General features: G+C 36.5%; 1 protein-coding gene across 2 annotated transcripts in view; it reads left to right on the top strand.

Moving 5' to 3' along the window:
* The window catches only part of map3k21 (mitogen-activated protein kinase kinase kinase 21), a 114,920-nt gene extending 101,481 nt beyond the window's left edge, over positions 1 to 13,439 (top strand). For both annotated transcript variants that reach the window (XM_051919366.1, XM_051919365.1), the window contains 4 exons: positions 3,601 to 3,751; positions 8,149 to 8,243; positions 9,472 to 10,227; positions 11,851 to 13,439. In XM_051919366.1, the coding sequence (XP_051775326.1) occupies positions 3,601 to 3,751; positions 8,149 to 8,243; positions 9,472 to 10,227; positions 11,851 to 12,287 (1,439 nt within the window). In that variant the 3' untranslated portion in view covers positions 12,288 to 13,439. The remainder of the gene's footprint in view (positions 1 to 3,600; positions 3,752 to 8,148; positions 8,244 to 9,471; positions 10,228 to 11,850) is intronic.
* The last annotated feature ends 6,458 nt before the right edge of the window (positions 13,440 to 19,897 follow it).

Here is a 19,897-nt window from a genome sequence, read left to right as displayed (position 1 = left end):
TGAGCACGTAGCCACTGATGCCCTGCTGCTTTCACATCAGGGATTCCTCGTGGTCGTGCCTGTAGCTGGAGGTCTGGAGCGTTCTGCATCTGTCACACTAGTACAGCCATTTTCGAACATTTCAATCCACTCACAGACGACTCTGAAAGAGAACTTTATCCGCATAAAGAGCACACATGTGGAGATGAATTTGTGCACCTGGCACGCCTTCTGCCCACAAAAAGTGTATGACTAAATGCTTTTCCTCTTTGGTGCAATTTGTAAGTTTTGCAGCCATCTTCACAACAGTGTGACAACTTTTATACTAAACTGCAAAGGCACCCGGCTTGCCAGATAGAACTAGTCACATGACTTAGTCAACTAGGTCAATTTAATGCCAGCTTTCAAAGGATTCACCTATTATCTTTCTAAACATGCCCAGTTATTATTAATTGATTTCTGGGTGGAGAACTAGTGTGCCATCTGATTTGCTTCTTTGAGTGCTACTAGAAAAAGCTGTGTGCTAAAGTATGAAAAGCTGTATGAGGCAGTGCATGTGTGAAACTTGGAGAGAACATTGGACATGACTCAAATTAATGGAAGATGTGGCTTTTAGTTGCACATTACAGGAAACATCATTCTTAGTGTTCTCTTTTTACCCTCAAAGTTACATAGAGAGTACATTCAGTAATACAGATGCTGTAGAATCTCATTTTAATGAAATTCATTGGACCATAAAAATATTTAATAATAACGGAAGTTTCGTAATAACAAATATGGGGACAATATGTGTACTATCATGATTGGGGTTGCTGGTGATCCGCTATCTCTATCAACAGCTGCTCTGCTGCGGGTGGTGCACAATGAACCATGAGCAAAGTAATTGGTTGTCCTCTGCAGAATCCGGCTTACCGGCACAATGTATATAACATTGAACACCTGGCTTTGACCTGCTCTTTCTCACACTCTCCTGGTCTGCCACAGCAGTATGTCTGAGCTGCTGATGTTGTTCTAATCTGAAGATGGGGGCTAAATAGGAAGATTGCCTGTGTGCTGGAGTGCTGAAGTAACAGCAACCTGGACTCACCTTTATATGTCTCGTGCAACTAAATCTGTGACCCAGGTGTGACAAAACCTGTATTTTAAAAAAAAAAAAAAAAAACCACAGCGTTTCTGGAGCTGCAAATAGCGTTTTACTTGAAAATGAGACATTAGATGTAACACTTGTTTTTATAGAAATACAGGTATGACTACAAAGTGAAAATGAATTGTTAGATGTAACTACAAAATGAAATGAATTGTTAGATGTAACTTTTTTTTTTAAATAGAAGTACAAATGCAATTCCAGACCCCAATCTTTGTCTAATTTTTTTTTTTTTGATTCTCAAAATTGTTAACAGCGTTGAAGGTGCAATTCCGAATGCTTTCGCCATGTCATTTTTCTTCATTCCAAAATCAACTTTTTCCAAGATCATTTTTCTTTCAGTGTACACTGACGCCGTTTCTCACTTTTTTTTTTGTTCATCGCAAAGGAAACCTTGAAGTGCTATGAAACACGGACAGTACAGTATCCATGCATGATGCAACTACCAATGCAGATGCTCGGTGAGCACTGACTCAGAATTTGGTTATGTTTATGATGTCTCACATATGCTCTCCTTGAGACTGGCAGAGACTGCCTGTGACCAGAAATATCACAACAAATTGTTACTTTCTTTTGGTCTAACAAGAAAGAGAGCTTGTTGCAGGGTTACTGAGACTTGGCAAAAGTGTAGGAGTGGCATTAAGTATTTGTTGTATTGCATTATTATCTTCGGTGGCCATTTTTGTTTGAAAAAATGTCTGTTATATGGAAATTTACATTTCATTAAAATTAAATCTTTTAAGCATGATGTATAAATGTTTGTCCAAACCAAGAAAATTTATTTGTTGTACTGAAAATTTTGTTACTTCGGTATTTGCTTTAGCTGGATTTGACCTTTGTAAATTTTAAAGCCTGCAAGCATTCATGAAATAAATATAATTAGGGAAGATATTTTAGTGAAACAATTTTCATTTTTTATAGTTCTTACTGCTTTTAGCAATCCACTCCTGTTGGTGTATTCTTTAAGAGCCCCTTCTTTATTCTTTCTTTAAAATATCTCGATGGTGTTGTGATCCCATTTCTATTGCAGCTTTGCTATAGAGCTCAGATGAGCACTCTTTTCAGTTGACTTGGAAGACTGGTCTACTAATTATGATAATTTTGGGGTTTATTCCTGCTACAGACAGCAATGGTGAGAGTGATTCTCTTTGAAGTGTTCATCATACTCCCTAGATCTGACATTGATCATAAGCCGCGTCGCGTATCCCACAGCTGTTTGTTTTCCTCGAAAATGATATTTCTAATATTCCTAAGAGTCTGAGGGTCTTCCTTCAATCAGTCCAAGCCATGTACTTGTTGGTCTTTTGATATTTCCAGATAATACTTCAGAATTTGTTGGTTAGAAGCTGGTCTTTTGTTCCCAGTGACTTTTTGTGGCTGTCTTTTTCTTCATAAGATATGGGCCCATTTTCTTCTAGATAGTTTTGGACTGTCTCAGCTGTGATGGCCATCATCAGCTTGAAGGTTGTTTTTGGATGCAAGTTGCCTAGTATACCACCTTTCTCCTTTTCTTCATTATTAGGATGGTTTTGCCTGTTGTTCCATTCTCTTGTGGAGGCTGGTAAACTGTTTTAACCAGTGCTTTCTCTGTGCCTAGCTTTTCGTTTGTTAATCTTCATATGCTTCTTGACAACCTTCAATGTAATTGTATGGTCAGACATTTGATATCAACTCCGTTTGGATCCTGTATCTTTGGCCCATCTTTCATTTTTGTCAGACTGTTTCAAAATATTGCAAATGTCACTCTAGACATTTATAATGTCATCCTTGTTGGGCATTCTGGTGTTGGTGTTGCTCCCTTGCTTGAGGCTCTGATAGAACCTAGGCAGTTTTGTCAGAACGTCCAACAGCAACCTTAGTATCACTTGATTTTCTTGGCAGCTACAAACGCTTGTGCCATAAGAGCTCAAGCAGCATCAGTGGTACTCCTGGTGCCTAGATGGTATCTGTTGGTTAGTGCCACTCTTGTTTTGGGATTTTATAACATATTACTGTTAGTAGTTCAAGGCTGCTTACATTACTATGCAAACTGCAGCTGTTGGATTCAGTTCAGTTTTTTTTTTTTGCAATTTAAATAAAAAATGTATTTCACTGTGTAAATATTAGGACATTTTGGTGCATTTGTTAAAGCTCACTGTACATGCAAATAACAGGCATGTAAAGATATTTCTGTTTATGTCACAATGTGTGTCAGTGAATGCAGGCAAGTCACTAAACGTGTACAGCATGTCTCCTAGTATAACCATTTTAGGAACACAGAGCCGCTTCTAATTAAAAATTCTTGAATTAACCCTACAGCCACAAAGCTGTGCCAACATCCCAAAAATTTTAACACTAGAGGGCTTCATCTTTTGGTTTGGTGCTTTGCTATTAGGAAAACCTTGCTACTTTTCTGTCTTTTTTTGTTCTATCATTGTCTGGCATTTTTAAAATTGTTCAGTATGCCTATGTTTTTGTTCATTTTGTAACATTTGTAGTAACTGTGGATGAAAGCAATAGAACATGGGGACGAAGTACACTTTACAAGCCAGAAGAATTTGAAGATGTCCGAAAAGGCTTTAAAAAGAAAGGCCGCACGTGGGGACCAAGTTCTGTTCAAACGAAAGAACGGGGCAATTGTGTTGAAAGGTAAAATAAATATATGTTACATGTTACTGTTAATAGCTTGGAAGAGTTTAGATCTGTTGTTACTTATTTGAATTATGTTTTACATTCCTGATTGTAAGGTTTTGATTAATTTCACAGCAAAATATAATGCCACTGTTACCACCAAATTATTTCTGCTCATATCATATGTAATTTCTCTAAATTTGTCCTGATCTCTTTGAGAAAGAACCCTTAGCTCTGCATTCCCAGAGTTTTCAATCCAGTTCACTTCTTGGGCACACACTTTAAATTCTGTATTAAGTTCAATATCTTGCTTTTCTTCCTCCTTCAAAACAAACATTTTTCTTAACCGTCTACTTGTTTCCTTATTTTTGTTTTCTGTTTCTTTAGATTTCGGTATTGTTATGTATGGAAAAAGTTAAATTCCCTTGGTCAAATTGTGTGTTATACTGAATTTGTAAGTGAAAAGAAGTTAATTGAACCTCTACAAGGTACAAGCTAAGCAAGGCATGTTTGTACACATTTCAATTCACAATTATTTATTTTCAGAAGTAACAGAATAAAAAAATAAGAAGTGAAGTATTATGTACAGAATTTTGGGTTAAGCCTTTTATGCCTACAAGTAAAACAAAGTAAAGTGCATGTCTTTGTAAAGGTTAAAAATTGTATTGAAAGTAAGGACTTGCACAACAATGGTCATCAGATAATGCCCCATGTGCAATTTGTCTCTGGCCCTAAATAATTTTCCTAGACCTTTCAATGTGTGTTTTTATGAATGAGAATAGTTTTTTTTTTTTTTTTAAATCTCTACAAACAACGTATTCTGCATTCTTTTCATGCACTCCCTGGTTTCAGATGTCAGAAACTGAGTTTAAAGCTGAGTGATTGAATATGCTCCATATTTGACTTATCAATTTTATAGCCTGTGCCTTGTAGTCCAGAACGAGACAACTACAATAACTCCACGTTTGTTTACTCTATTATGAAGTTAGCACTTAGGAGTAGGTTATGATCTCCTTCAAAGTAGTGGCATAAGGAATTCAAAAGCTACACCTCTGTTCTCCTGTGAACACCGCTCCAACAGAATATCAGGCATAATTATAGACCATGTCTGTGTTGTCTGACAATTCATCTATTGGCCAGGGATATACAGTATCATCAACCTTACTGACACCATTTATCATCTGAGTTTGGAGGTTCTCTGCCAAGATATGACTATGATGAGCAGTAGTTGCAGCTGACCGAAGCATCTGTTTCACCGATTCAGTAACATTCATTGATTTCTTACTAGAAAGTTCCAATTAAATGCCTTCAATGCTACCATTTGTTATTTTTTCATCAGTGAAGATTTTATTGTGCATATCCAGTACTCTTTTATAGTAATACTTACAAAGTCATCTGAGCATTTCCGGATAATTGCATTAAAAATTCATCATTTTTGATGTACTTGTCATTAAAACAGCAATTTGTTTTATTAGTTTTTCTCCTTAGACATTTTTGATAGCTAACTTGTAACATAAATTTTGAGTGTTATTTCTTTGTTAATTAGTAAAATTTAATGTGCACCAGAATAAAAATGATGTTGATTTTTCTTCTTGTGAGATATAAAGTGCTGACTGAAGTATGTGATAAAAATGAGTGGGTGATTAGATAAGAGAGTCCAGGGAAGAAGGTAGTACGTTTGTTAAAGTGTGTGATGTATTTGTATGTTTGGTATGTTGCTGCACCACCTGATCCAATAACATCCCATCATGCTTTAAAGGTGAAGTATGAAAATGCTGGACTGATCCAGTTGTTCATTATATCGGCTAATGCAACATGAAGAACTGGTTTCAGTGACTTTGGAGAATGAATGTTTGTCATAGCACATGTTTACAGGATTTAAGTTAGATTTGCTGATGTTTCACTATGAGCAGTGGCTAATGCGATGATGCCATGGATGTTGGAGAGAAAAAGATTTCATCATCTCTGGGTGGCCAGATGAGAGCACATCCTCCTTGTCTATGATTTTGGTGCACTGATTCAAGATACTAGGGAAAACAGATACATAGCTCTGCATTATTTAACCACAAGTTTTTTCTGAAGACTAGAGCATAAACATTTTTCAACAACAGCCGAAATAGACCTATATACTATAAGTAAGTTGCAGTACTGTATACTGTATACCTCAATTGCACTGTTACAGTAAACTAGTACAAACAAAACAATCATTGGCATCCTGAGCAATTGAAAAAGTCAGATTAGCCGTTTCACACCTTCTTCTTAAGGTGTGTTGGGCAGGAAAGAGGTTTATAGTGACAAGTTCTTGTTTTCAAAAGTGAAGCAGCCAGTTGACTTTGGTTTGATGTGAGTAGCATCTTTTCTTGCATAATGTATTCCTTTAGAGGATTAGCCACATGCCAATAAATTCAAAACTATTTTGAGTGATTACTTTTAAAGGTAGTGAAATCTTCCTTGATTACCAGTGTCTGGCCATGGGTTGGTAAAGAGCAATGTAAACCATACACAATGACCACCCCTTAATCAGATTCAAGCCATTAAAATAAATTTTGAAGCATGGCACCCCCAAACCACCACCCCCCCCATCATCTTCAGAACCACACAGAATATAGGTTCTTGTGGAAGAATGGTATCACATCTCATCGATATAGTTGTAGAAATCTGTTTATACCAAGGTGCACTGAAGCAGATCTTGGCTTCTTCACCTTAGTAAGACAATTGATGTTGGTGTCTTTTTATTTTTGAATTACTTGTTTCTAGAACTGAGTTGGCCTTCCAGTTCATAGGAGTAAGAATTCAAGAAGACATTAAGTGCAGGAATCACAGCCATGCAGATGGCAATCAGTCTTTTTTTCAAAAAGCATGAGCTGCAGATGCTTCATTAGATAGGATTTCTTTTAAACAAACAATCCAGTGCACTGTTATGAATTATTCCAGCAATTTCTAAACCTCTTTATATGGAGCTTTATTATCTTTGATGAAAAAGACATTTTGCAGATACTTGTATCAAAAGATCCAGCGTGTGTCCAGAGAACACAATCAAAACTATTAGACTGTGTCAATCTGTAGTGGTGATGTACTTGGCCTTGAATTACATCAAAATCATCAATACCCACCATGTACTAACAGTGTCCGAGTCTCAAAAAACCTTGCGTAAAAAAATATCAATAATTACATACAGTACCAGTAAGAAGTTTGGAAACTCCCAGAAGTGTTCATGTTTTTGGTAGAAATTGATTCTTTTTTTTTTTTTTTTTACGATGATACCATTAAATTGATTTAAACATACAGTCTAGACATTGCTAATGTTGCTGGCCTATGGGGCAGAGTTTCAAAGAAAAATCATATCTGAAACTCACAAATAAAAAGATTAAGATTATAATGGGCAAAAGAACATAGACATTGGATGGAGGATGCCTTGAAAACATATTATGGTCAGCATCCTGGAGTCGTCTTTTTTTTTTGTCTGTTGCAGATGATACTGGTATTTGGTGGGTATTTAAAGAAAAAGCTATCAGAGGACCTGTAAAGCATAAATTCTCAAACTAAACACCGAGACGTCCTTATTCTCATTTGCATTTGTGTATCTGGGTCTTTCCCAGCGTTTTCTATCCATGGTTAGTTAAAGTTTACCCTCTTCACTCAAGACAGAAGTAGACACCTGTGTATAGAATCTTCAGTTTCTTGTCAGTCTGTCACATGAAATAACCTTCATTTTGGAAAAAAAGATTTTTCTTCAGAAGCCGTTTTATTTTGGCCATTTTGAATCCAGAACTGAATTTTAGGAATGCTTGTACATTGCACCCAAAGTAAACATAAAAAAGTTTTCATCAGTACTAATGCAATTGATAGGTTTCTCCAATAACCAATTAGTATTTAAACACGACTAATTAAAGGTACAGTTAGCTAAGGGGTTGTACCATTACAACATTGAAGGAATGGCTACTGAAAATTAGGCCTTGTAGTCAGTCATATGTGAGCTTAAAATGAAAAAGTGGGTCATTTCAAGCATCAATAGCATTTAGCAGCACTAGAAATGTCTTGGCTGTATTTTTAAACCTTAATGGTATCAAATGATAAAAAAAGTATCAAATTCATTTAAAAACATGAAAACATCTGTTTTGTCCAAACTTTTAACTGGTAGTGTGTATTTACTCATATAAAATCTCAGTATCTGTGAATGTTGCTTTACTTTGCTTTTGAATTATTTTTTTGTTAAATATATATATATATTTTTTATTTCTAGATGTTTGCAGAGATCTTAATTATGAATGAGGAATTGAATATATCAAAAAATAAATTTAATCAAAATAAATGTTTCTTTTTAAAAGTGTAGCAAGTAAACATTTGCAAGAAGTGGGAGTGGCAAATCATAAAGACCATGTTTATTTCTCTGGGCCTTTTTAAATTTAACACAGGATCAGACCATTATCAGATGGCAACAATCCCTGGTCTACAAGTTTAATGAAAAACCAGAAACAAGTTCCATTAGCTGCACTTTTTACTGATCAGGGTAAGAATGTCTACATAAAATTTTTTATGTCTTTAAGATTGTTGTCATAACAGAATGTTGTTTTGTTAAGTAGCTGGATGTGAAATTAAAAAGCCTCCTTTTAACATTCCTAAAACGTTAACATTGTATAATAACCACTTTCCCACGTGATTCAACTTAGTGTTGATGAAATGTTACGATTCAAATGAAAATAAGAACAGCTGTGCTAGTCAGTCCAGATTTTCAGTCCAAGGGAGTAACAAGCTCTAAAAATGACTCCTATTTTTCACATGCAAGTCCAGCTGGAACCATCTAGAAGTAACCATCAGCTGAGAACTATGGTCATGTTAATCCTGGTTAGGAAAGAATTAGAGCACTGAAGGTAATCATTTGCTGATGTTTACTTAAGGTATGGAGATCTTCTGTTCAGGAAAACACACTGGTGCATCAGTTCTTTTTTAGGTAGTTGTTCAATCTTTTTGATTAATTATTTATGTGTATTTTTCACAGAGGTAAATAATTTTATTAATAGGTATTTGTAAAATACAAACATATTTGTATTTTATATCTGTATGAATGAATATTTTTGTCTGAGAAACCTCTTCTATTTTTCTGTTCTGTGGGTGAGTAGCTGGTGCCCATTGTGGTATTATTGGTCTCTGGACATGAAACCATAAGCCACATTCACACTAAGTTAATAATATATGGAATCTAATGTGCATGTTTTCAAAATTTTGGGTAAACCCAGAATCTTCACATGAAATCTCAATGTGCATGTGGAAAAAATGTCCAGACTATTTACTTGGCCATGACTCAGGTTCGGTTCACTCGAAATATATTGTAGCAACACCATGCTTCTCTTATTTGCTGATGTTATCTAGAATAAATGTGTAATAATTTAATATCCTCAGTAAAAAGTATAAAAAATTCGCAACAATTAAACATTCTCACAGACCTATTAAATGTTGATTTTAGCAAAGAGAGGCTTTCACAACATTAAAACACTTCTGCAGAAATCCTGACGCGTTATCTGGCAGACAAAAACAGAGTATCTGCTGATGGTGATGAAATTCAGAAAGTCTGCCTTAATCTTTAAATATACTCTGAACTTACCTCAAGAATTTATGAACAGAATTGATGTTTATGCCCTAAATCTTACTCTGAAAAACATGGTTCATAGAGCAAAGTTTATTGTAGCTTTAGCTTGTGCTTTGATAATGTCACTAATACACATGTTTTTGGTTTTAAGTGATTTTTCCAGATGATACTTGTTCAACAGAAGGCATTGACAATGGCAGACCAAAGCAACTGAAGTTCCCTAATCAGGTATACATTGATCTACCTCTTTGGAAAGATGATCAGGCAGATTCTGTGGTGGCTGGAGAAAGCTTGGAGGATGCCTCTCCAGCCAGCTCTGCCAACAGCACTCCTCAAATCACTCCAACCAATAGTTTGAAGCGCACTACACTGCGGAAAAAAACGGACAGTGTACTTTATGGTTGTGCCATGCTTCTTGCCTCAGTTGGACTGGGATTTGATATCAGAGAGCTGAACAAGCCCCAGGCCAGTGACGAGTTAGAGGTTAAAGAAGAGAAAGAGAAGAAGAAGAAGGAGGGCATATTCCAGAGAGCCACAAGGTTCCGTCGTAGCACAAGCCCTCCTAACAGAATGAATATAAAAAAAGATGATAATATTCTACCTTCATTAGGCCCTGCTCCTAGCTCTGTCAACCTGCTCTCAATGTCTTCCATATCTGAATGCAATTCCACAAAGTGTTTGATTCAGACTGAGTGTGAAGAAGGGAGCCTTAACAGATCCGTGCTGAATGTTGGTATGCTTCCTGAAAATGACAAGAGTGATGAAAGCCAGCAGATCAATTCGGTCTTAGCCATGGAGTTCCATGACAGAGATTCCTGTAATATACCAGATCGGAATTTCTGTTTAAAACAAGATGTACAATGTGAAATAAGACCAATGTCAGTAGGAAGCAGGATTCACAAAAAAAGTAAGTTTATGGTGCTTTTCCTGAAAGTTTCTTACATTCCTGTCATAAAATGGTCATTGCATTATTTACAGTATATCTTGTTTTTTTTTTTTTTTTTTAAGACAATGTAAACATTTTTGGAAACTTCATTGTCATTATAGTTTTATTACATGCAGGTCTTTCTTAGATATAACTTCTCTATATCTGGGGCCCAGAGGGTCTGAGGTTATCAGCAGAGAAATGCATGTAGTGCAGGAACATTTTACTGGGTAATGTGGCCTACATCATTGGAGTACACACAAACATAACCATGTGCACATTCAGCCATTCAACAAAAAGTCTATTCTTAACTATTGTTTATATCATTTTACATTTGGCTGATGTCTTTCCTGATAAGAACACAATACCATTGTGTGTATACCATTTTTACAAGTGGACCACAGGCAAGTTAAGAGACTTGCTCAGGATGTATCATTGAGTCAGAAATGAAAACTTAAACCAGCAGTCCTGTGTTAAAGTCCAGAATTTTGGCTGCTGAAGTTGCCAGTCTATTTGTAATTGTATGGTGACAAAAAAACTTGAAACCCAGTCTTACACCATGTGATCCGTTGGGTGTTTTAGATAGATAGATAGATACTTTATTAATCCCAAGGGGAAATTCACATACTCCAGCAGCAGCATACTGATACAAAAAATATTAAATTAAAGAGTAATAAAAAAGCAGGTAAAAACAGACAATAACTTTGAATAATGTTAACGTTCCCCGGGTGGAATTGAAGAGTGGCATAGTTTGGGGGAGGAACGATCTCCTCAGTCTGTCAGTGGAGCAGGATAGTGACAGCAGTCTGTCGCTGAAGCTGCTCCTCTGTCTGGAGATGACACTGTTTAGTGGATGCAGTGGATTCTCCATAATTGATAGGAGCCTGCTGAGCACCCGTCGCTCTGCCACGGATGTCAAACTGAGAGATTTTTTTAGAGTTTTTCTACTGAGTCTTTCTTTCTTTACAATTATAAATAAACTGGAGATTTCTTATAAAGTATAATCAGTGTAAAAAGCATTATAAATTTATTATAAACTATAATCATTGCCACAGTTCTTCAGAGAAAAGTGTTGGTATAGTCAACTATGTAGCATCAACCTTAAAACCTTTGAAAAGTGACTGAATGACATGTTGGGTTATCTTCACTGTTGGCTGTTCAAGCAAGGCTGATGGATTGAACAGCCTCCTCTCATTTGATACACTTTTTAAATTCTTCTGTCCTCACACTACTGAGTAGTAGTCCATTATTTGTAAAACCATCAAATAATACAGTTAGCCATTCAAGCACTAATTGTATACATTTCTGAAATGCAGGTTAAGTCCAAAAGCATGGGAGCAATACAGAATATAAAGACAAAACCTTCATCTTGATACTGTTTTTGTGTATTGATGCTTTATATACTGAGTGAAAATAAATTCATATTACATTGATAATAAGATATTCTGCTTTGACTGATTCCATATATTGAAACCTGTCTCCTACAATTGATATAGCATCCTCATAGGACCTAATTCTTCTGCAGACAAAATAAATTGTGTTAATAATATTTGTCAGTGTAATTAATAACTATTCATTGTCATCTGTATATTTTTGTCTCCTCAGTTAGTGGGCCATCCAGCCCTGAGAGTGACCCATCACTGTCTCCATCTGTCCCATATCCTGAAATTGATTCCTCAACATCTTATTTGAATAAAGACCTCCACAAAGACATAACTCCAGAAAAGCATATTTTGCCTGACTATGCTTCCAGGCCTCGTCCTCAGGCCCTTAAAAGTAAGGCCAACTCATGGCAGCTTACTAGAGGCCGCATCAAAAGTTCCTCCACAGAACCATATGCAGGAGAAACAACTGCACAGAACTTAAACCTGTTAATTGCATCTGAAGGAAAGACTGGCTGCCATGTTGTTCCTGGGTCATGTTCTTTACTTGATATCGATATGGAAGGAGAGAAAAGAGACTGCACTGTTCCTCTTTGTAGAATTCAAAGCAAGCCTGGCAGACCCACAATGTATGAACTTGAAAAGGAGTTTTTGTCTTAAAAAGCAGTGTCTTATAAATGCTTATGTAGTACGACAACCTTTCTTATTAATGTAATAAATTCTGCAAAACTGGAAGCATTATCTGTTAGCAAGGAGGAGTCAGAAATGTTTGTAAATTTAAAAGCTACTTGTTAATTTATATTTCTAACTGTGGTTTAAAATAAGAGACTTGAAGCCATAGGGTATCCAATTGAGTTTAAAGGAATATATATTGTTTAACTGCAAATTTTTACATATCAATAACAAAATTTTAAATTTGCAATGAACCTGTTTTGGATTTTTCCATTTTAGAAAATGGAAGAACTATTTTTTCCTTAATATTTTTATTGATCACATTTGATTCTAGCAGTGTCACTTAGATAAGTGTCGATTCAGAAAAATTAAGATATTCTTTTTGGAGAAAAGAAAAAAATATATATATATATATATTTATTACAGTTTTTGAAGTGCTCATGATAATTACTCAGATTTAGCATCAATCATGCCTTTTCCTTTTTTTTTCCTCCGTATTTTCCATCTCTCTTTGTGGGGTTGCTGTTATTCATATTTGTCCCGCAGGCCCTTTTTTAAGCTCAAAAGAAACACTATTCTTTTTAATTATAGATGATATTCCTTCTAGTTACATGGTATTTAAAAACAGCTGCTACAAATGAAATAGTTCCGTTGAATGTAAGTTTTATATATTGCTAAAAAAAAAAAAAAAAAAGTTTGAATTTTCATAGAATTTCCTGTTGTAAGAGTATTACATTTCTAAGGCAAACTGACTTTTCAGGTTCTCACTACAAGTGAAACTGTTAAGTAATTTATATATTTTGCTGAAAATATAGAGTTATAAGAGGAACTTTAAAAGGGAAATGAACTGAATTTGTTCAGGCATCAGTAACCTTAAGTGTTATGCCCTACAGCTCAGCCTATTACTCTGTCTTACTGATGGTGCCACAAAATTGTGTAATGAACCAGGCAAGTTGTTTTTGGTGTTCATTTTATAGTAAGTACAGGTGTTATATTTTTGTAATTTGCCATTTTTGTACGACTTTGTGTGCAAAGAAAACTGAGCAATAAGTTTTTTTGTAAGTACAGCATGAGACAGAACTGTAGTGGTATTTTTTAGAAATGCAAATACAAATCTTTGCAGACTGATAGTTTTAATTACTTGTAGTTTGGTTGTGTATCATTTGTGTGTGTGTGTGTGTGTTTTTAACTTAAATCACTGTGTATTCATTAGTGCTATTGCACAAATTTACCTTACCTTGAAAATATTGTCCATAAAATGAGTATGGTCCTCCAAGAATCGTATATTCCTTTTACTGATTACTTATAATCAGTCTCATATTCAGTATTTCCTTTCCTGGAAAAGCCAGTCCAATAACATTTTAGTTTTGGTGAGTACCTGTTACAGTTGTTGTATTTCTTGTTTCTTCTTGTTATTTAAGTAGATTTTTCAAAAGGGGAGGAAAAAAGTTTCTGTGCTCACTGACATGTGCCTATGAACTGTCGGATCAGCCTGCATCTAAACCATTACTGTCTAAGCCAGGGATTAGCTTTGGCGTCTTCTAGAACCATTTTTTTTTTTTTTGGAATCCAGCGGAGTCCAGAAATGAATAAAAGAAAACTAGACTGATCAAAACTATGCAGTCATTATAATTGTGTAATTCTCTTCCTAAGCAGGTGGACATTTCATGCTGGCAAATAGATGAAAAACCGAACTTTTCCATTTTGCAGAATGAAGTATGATTTGCTTTGAAAAAGGGGATCCTTCTTACCCAGTAACACACAAAGGAGCCTAAAGGTACAAAAGTAACCACAGGGAGAACCCAAAGTACAAAAAATATACCTGTTGCACTTCTAAACCTCTGTGCCCATTAACCCAAATGGAGTGTCTCACCTACATGTCCTTTATAGTACACCTCTCATTGTTCTTTCAGACCCTGACCTCTCTATGGTGATAAGACGGCCTTTTGTTTCCTCCATGGGCACGAGGAATCTGGCGAATGTCTACCTGCCTGTTCAGTTAGGACACATTGGTCCCATGCTGTTCCTTCCAGTTCCCAACAGATATTTCCACTTCTGGCCTTTCTTTCCTAACCTCATTACCTTTATAATTGGCTGGTAGACAACCATATCCACAGGTGGGTCACCTGCCCTATACCATCCTGGGGAAGCATTATCTAGGATACACCTCTGTTCTCATTTTTTTTTCACTATAATTTGCGTCCAAAAAATAAAATACATGGAATTGCAGTTTTTCAGATCAGACATGGACCACTTTCATATGTCGTGTGAAATCTGATTGACTAAAGTAACTTGAATGTGACCAGCATTTGAATGCTTCAACCAAGGTTGTGTGGAAATTTTGCACTCATCTAATTTTACATTACTGTTTATGTGAATTTCATCATAACTATGGACTAAGGACTGCACTATTTTTATAGCACAGTGTCTGTATCACTGTACTGGGGTGTTGGGATCCTTACAAAGACCACAGGGTAAGTACTCCATGATGGTCCCGCCAAGCTTTTTTTAGATGATCTCCCATCCAAGTAGAAGTACTGACCGGGCCCGAACATGCTTAGCTTCAGATGGGGGACCTCTTCTGAAGTCAAACCAGCCAGACGCCTCGTCACACTTTACAGTGTGAAAAGAATTAACCCGATATGTATTTTCAACAATTACATGAATAATTTTGTCTTCCATTAGTTTTCTGTCAAGCCAAGTCTAAACGTTGCTGCTCATAGGTTGATGCCACCCTTCTTCTCTTAGTCTGATTTGATTGCATTCATTTTCATAACACCCTAGCCCAACCGAAGATGGTACAATTGAGTGCCATTAAGATGGTGTGATACTAATTGTTTTTATTTTTTTTATTCTTGTTTCAATTGGAACTTGTATTAGCAGATGGCACTTCACTGCAGAAGCCAAGCTAGAGAATAATAGCTGGTGCTGTCAGACTCCTGTGGCAGGACTTTCTAATAGGCACTTTAAATTTGTATGGATGTGTACATTTCTTTAAATTTTTAGTTACATATTAATTCATTCCTTGGCTTCAAATACAAGTGGAACCTCGGTTCACGACCATAATTCGTTCCAAAACTCTGGTCGTAAACCGATTTGGTTGTGAACCGAAGCAATTTCCCCCATAGGATTGTAGGTAAATACAATTAATCCGTTCCAGACCATACGAACTGTATGTAAATATATATTTTTTTTAAGTTTTTAAGCACAAATATAGTTAATTAAACCATAGAATGCACAGCGTAATAGTAAACTAAATGTAAAAACATTGAACACTGAGAAAACCTTGAACAACAGAGAAAACTAACATTGCAAGAATTCACGCTATACTGTAGCCTTATGACCTGATCGCTGTAAACACTCTTTTTAAATGAGTTTTAAGCACGGGGGAAAAAAAGGAACATTTGAACAAATCCGAACTTTATTTAAAAGCCAACCATAAGCAACCAAGAAAGTAACATTGCAGGAGTTCACACTAATAGCCTTACAACCCGATCGCTGTGTAAACTTTTTTTAAATGAGTTTTAAGCACGGGGAAAAAAAATGAACATTTGAAAAATCAGACATTTAATAAACAACCAAGAAAAGTAACATTGCAACAATTCATGCTACGAACCAAAAAATGAACATTTGAAAAATCCGTAATATAAAAACTAACCATAAACCACCAAGAAAACTAACCTTGCACGAGTCGAGTTCTGGCATGAAGTGAGGAAGAACTGGGTGGAGAACAATCCGGGCTCGTCACAGTTGAAGACTTGTTGCGGGATGAAGCCTTCAACCTCCACTAATTTTGTGAAATTTTTCACAAATTCTTTCGTAGCTTCAGCATTGGAACTAGCAGCCTCTCCATGCCTTACCACACTATGAATGCCACTTGCGAAACTTTCCTAACCATCCTCTACTGGCTTTAAATTCCTCACTTTCACCACTCGTAGAAGGATAGTTTTGCAGCAAATCGGCATTAATCTTTCTGGCTTTTTCGCATAACATCGTCTCGCTTACGCTATCCCCTGCAAGTTGCTTCTCGTTCAGCCACACTAGCAACAGTTTTTCCACCTCTTCCAGCACTTGAGGCCTCTGCCTGGTTAACGCTGTAACTCCTTTTGCAACAGCAGCTGCTTTAATAGATTCTTTCTGCTTTACAATAGTCGAAATCGTAGATTTTGACTTTTTGTACTCGGCGGCAAGATCAGTAACACGAACTTAAATAATTTCTTTCTTTACTTCGATTTCAATTTTCTGCAAAATTTTCTTCTCACCACTCTTCACTTGCTTCACTTGCTTAGAAGCCATGGTTAACTGCAAAAGCACACAAAATACTGTAGAGCACAAAGAGTTCACAGGTAAAGCACGCACGTCTGACTGAGAAGAATGAACAGGGAGAGGCTGAACACGTGCTTAAATACAGTAATCGGTGCGTACAAACCGAAAGGAAAATGAAATAGAGCACAAAGAGTTCACAGCGAAAGCACGCACGCACGTCTGACCGAGAACAATGCAACACGTGCGGAAATCATCGGCGCGCACAAACCAAAAGGGAAACTGGCCTGTCCACCGAGTGTGTGGTCGTGAACCGAGGCAAAAGTTTGGCAAACTTTTTGGTCGTAAACTGATTTGTATGTGTACCGAGACGTTCATGAACCGAGGTTCCACTGTATTTAGATTTTAAACGAGTTGTAACCATAATATACAGTTGAAGTCAGAAGTTTCCTTTAACTGGAGTGAAATCTTTAAAAAAAATTTTTAAACCCTCCACATTTAATACTAACTGTAAATTTTGGCATATTGTTTACAATGCCTACTTTGTGCATGACAAAAGGAATTTTTTCTGACAATGTTGACAGACCTCCCGAGTATTTCACTTTTTATTGACAATATCACAATTCCAGTAAATGACAAGTCTACATACACTTTAACTGTGCCTTTAAATAGCTTGGAAAAATCCAGAAAGCCTTTAGAAAATTCGCTTCTCTTAGCCAATTAGCTTAATCAGAGTCAACATGTTGTATGTTAAGGCCTACCATCACGTTCACTGCCTCTTTGCTTGACATACAAAAGAAATCGGCCAAGACTTAAGAAAAAAAAAAATCTGGTTCGTTCTTGGGAACGATTTCTAAACGCCTGAAGGTTCCACATTCATCTGTACAAACAATAATACACAAGTATAAACACCATGGAACCACGTAGCCGTCCCAGTTCAACTCCATTCATCCTTCAGCTTGTGGTGAACTTTTCCATCAGTTGTATTTTCCCTTTGGAAATGTTTTATCAGTGTTGGATTTATGCATCATTACCCTCGTCTCAGGGTTTTCATCTTTTAATAACAATTGCTATCAGATGTATTCAGAATGTTCTTGCTGTTGGCACACATATCTAAATAACTTTAAATATCTGGTTAATGAGAATACCCCAGTGAACACAAGACATCACATGGTTACAATTAGTGCAGAATGCAGCAGCCGTTACATTGCTTACCCGTGTCATTCAGAACTTACTTTAAGTCTAAGATACTGTTAATGGTTTATAAAGCTCTAAGTGATCTTGCTTCGTCCTGTATTTTGGAATGCCTGTCCCACTTCACCCCATGTCTTGGATCGTCAGATTGTGGTCTGCTTATAATTCCAAGAGTCAAGTTTAAAAGAAGTGGTGAGGCGGCCTTTTGCTTTTATGCACCCAATATCTGGAATTCTTTACCAATAGAAATTCTCCAGGCTAATACTGTGGTTCATTTAAAAAAAAAAAAACTGCTAAACCCATTATTTTAGTAAAGTTTTTTTCATAGCTACATTTCATTTGTATTCTTAAGACTATATGTGCATAGAATTATTATATTTTTCAGGGATCTGCAATCTGTACTAATTTCTACTATTCTCTGCAGTTTTTCTGGTTCCTCTGTGTGGCGATCTGTGCCACCACCACCTGAACAAGGCACCATGCAGCACCCAGCTTTGATGGATTGAAAGTGGGAGTCTCAGCAGTCCACAAGACCAGCATCACCAGTTTCCCAGCAGTCCACAAGACCAGCATCACCAGTTACCATCATGTGAAGCCTGAAAACCAAGAGGAATGTTTTAGGAACATTTGTTAGGTAGAGTGCCCAGGGGGGGCTGGGTGGTCTTTTTGGCCGTCAAACTCCTGCAGATTGTGTGTTTTTTTTTCTCAAGCCTATCTGACATTTCTGTTTTGCTTTTTTGTCCACCTAGCCATCTAACCTTACCTTTTGCCTTTGTTACTTATTCTTTAATATTATTGCTTCATCTTATCTATCTATCTATCTATCTATCTATCTATCTATCTATCTATCTATCTATCTATCTATCTATCTATCTATCTATCTATCTATCTATCTATCTATTTTTTTCATTTCATATAACTTTTCTTTTTGTTGTGTTGTAAAGCACTTTTCCTTTGTGAAAATGTGCTATATAAGTAAATGTTGTTGATCAGTGTTTCACACTTAAGATATTTTTAAAAGCGACTTGCTCAGAAACAAATGCGTGCTGCCATTCTAAACAATAAAGTCCATCTTATACAGTCCCCAAATATATACTGTACTATGTGAACTCCTCAAATGGGGAATGGTGTACTCTATCGTCGTCCTCCTTGAGTCTTTAGGCAGGTCTGTTTTGTGGTGTTCAGGTATCCAAGAAAAGGCATTTCAGTCTCTGAGGTTCTCTTTTTTATTGGTTTACAAATTAATACTGGAAATGCCTAAACTGTTAGCCTAGATTTGCTCACACGACCTTACAAAACGTACCCGTTCAACATTCACAGATAAGCTGAAATACAAAACAAGAATATCTCCACACTGGCCGAGGAGGCCAGCTACCTCAACTTCGATACCTGGTAAGGAGCCAGAAGCTGCTCTGCTTAAGGGGCCCTGACTTGCGCTACGTAACCTAACTGGACAGTTCATTTCACTAACAAAACAACAAGGCAACTGCAGCAAAGCAATACTCAAACCATTTAAGTCACTACTTAGAGTGAAGTGAAGGAGAAACCATACAAAAATATACAACCTGAACACTTTAACTCCAGGTCACAAAACAAGCTTCAATTCAGGTGTCTGTAGCTTTGGTTGTTGTGGTCTTTGTTTTCATAAAGCAGGTGTAATGCTTCAGATTGGCTGTGGGTAATCTGATCGAGTGGTCTTCTCTTTGGCACTTGTTTTTGTCTCTCGTCATGCTTCTTTTTAATCCTTTGAATTTATACTGTCATGCTGGCTGCCTTATGCGTTATTGCATCAGTCGAAAAACTGGGATCACTGATATGTTCCCATGGTCTGGTTGATTGTTAATTAAGTTACTTCTGCAACATGTTCATCTTAAAGTCCCATTTCACATATTCTTAAAACGGTGATCGCTTTATCTAAGCCATAGCTATCAAACTCCATCTAAGCCATAGCTATCAAACTCCGGGCCTGGTGGGCAGCAGTGGCTGCAGGTTTTCATTCTAACCTATCTTCTTCATTAGTGACCAGTTTTTGCTGCTAATTAACTTTTTTTGCCTTCGTTTTAATTAACTTGACTCAGGCCCCTTAGTTGTCTCTTTTTTCCTTAATTAGCAGCCAAACAATAAAGAGACGCAAAACGAGA

The sequence above is a fragment of the Erpetoichthys calabaricus genome, chromosome 15 (genome assembly GCF_900747795.2).
Source record: "Erpetoichthys calabaricus chromosome 15, fErpCal1.3, whole genome shotgun sequence".
NCBI lineage: Eukaryota > Metazoa > Chordata > Cladistia > Polypteriformes > Polypteridae > Erpetoichthys > Erpetoichthys calabaricus.
This window is presented reverse-complemented; position numbering and strand designations above follow the sequence as displayed.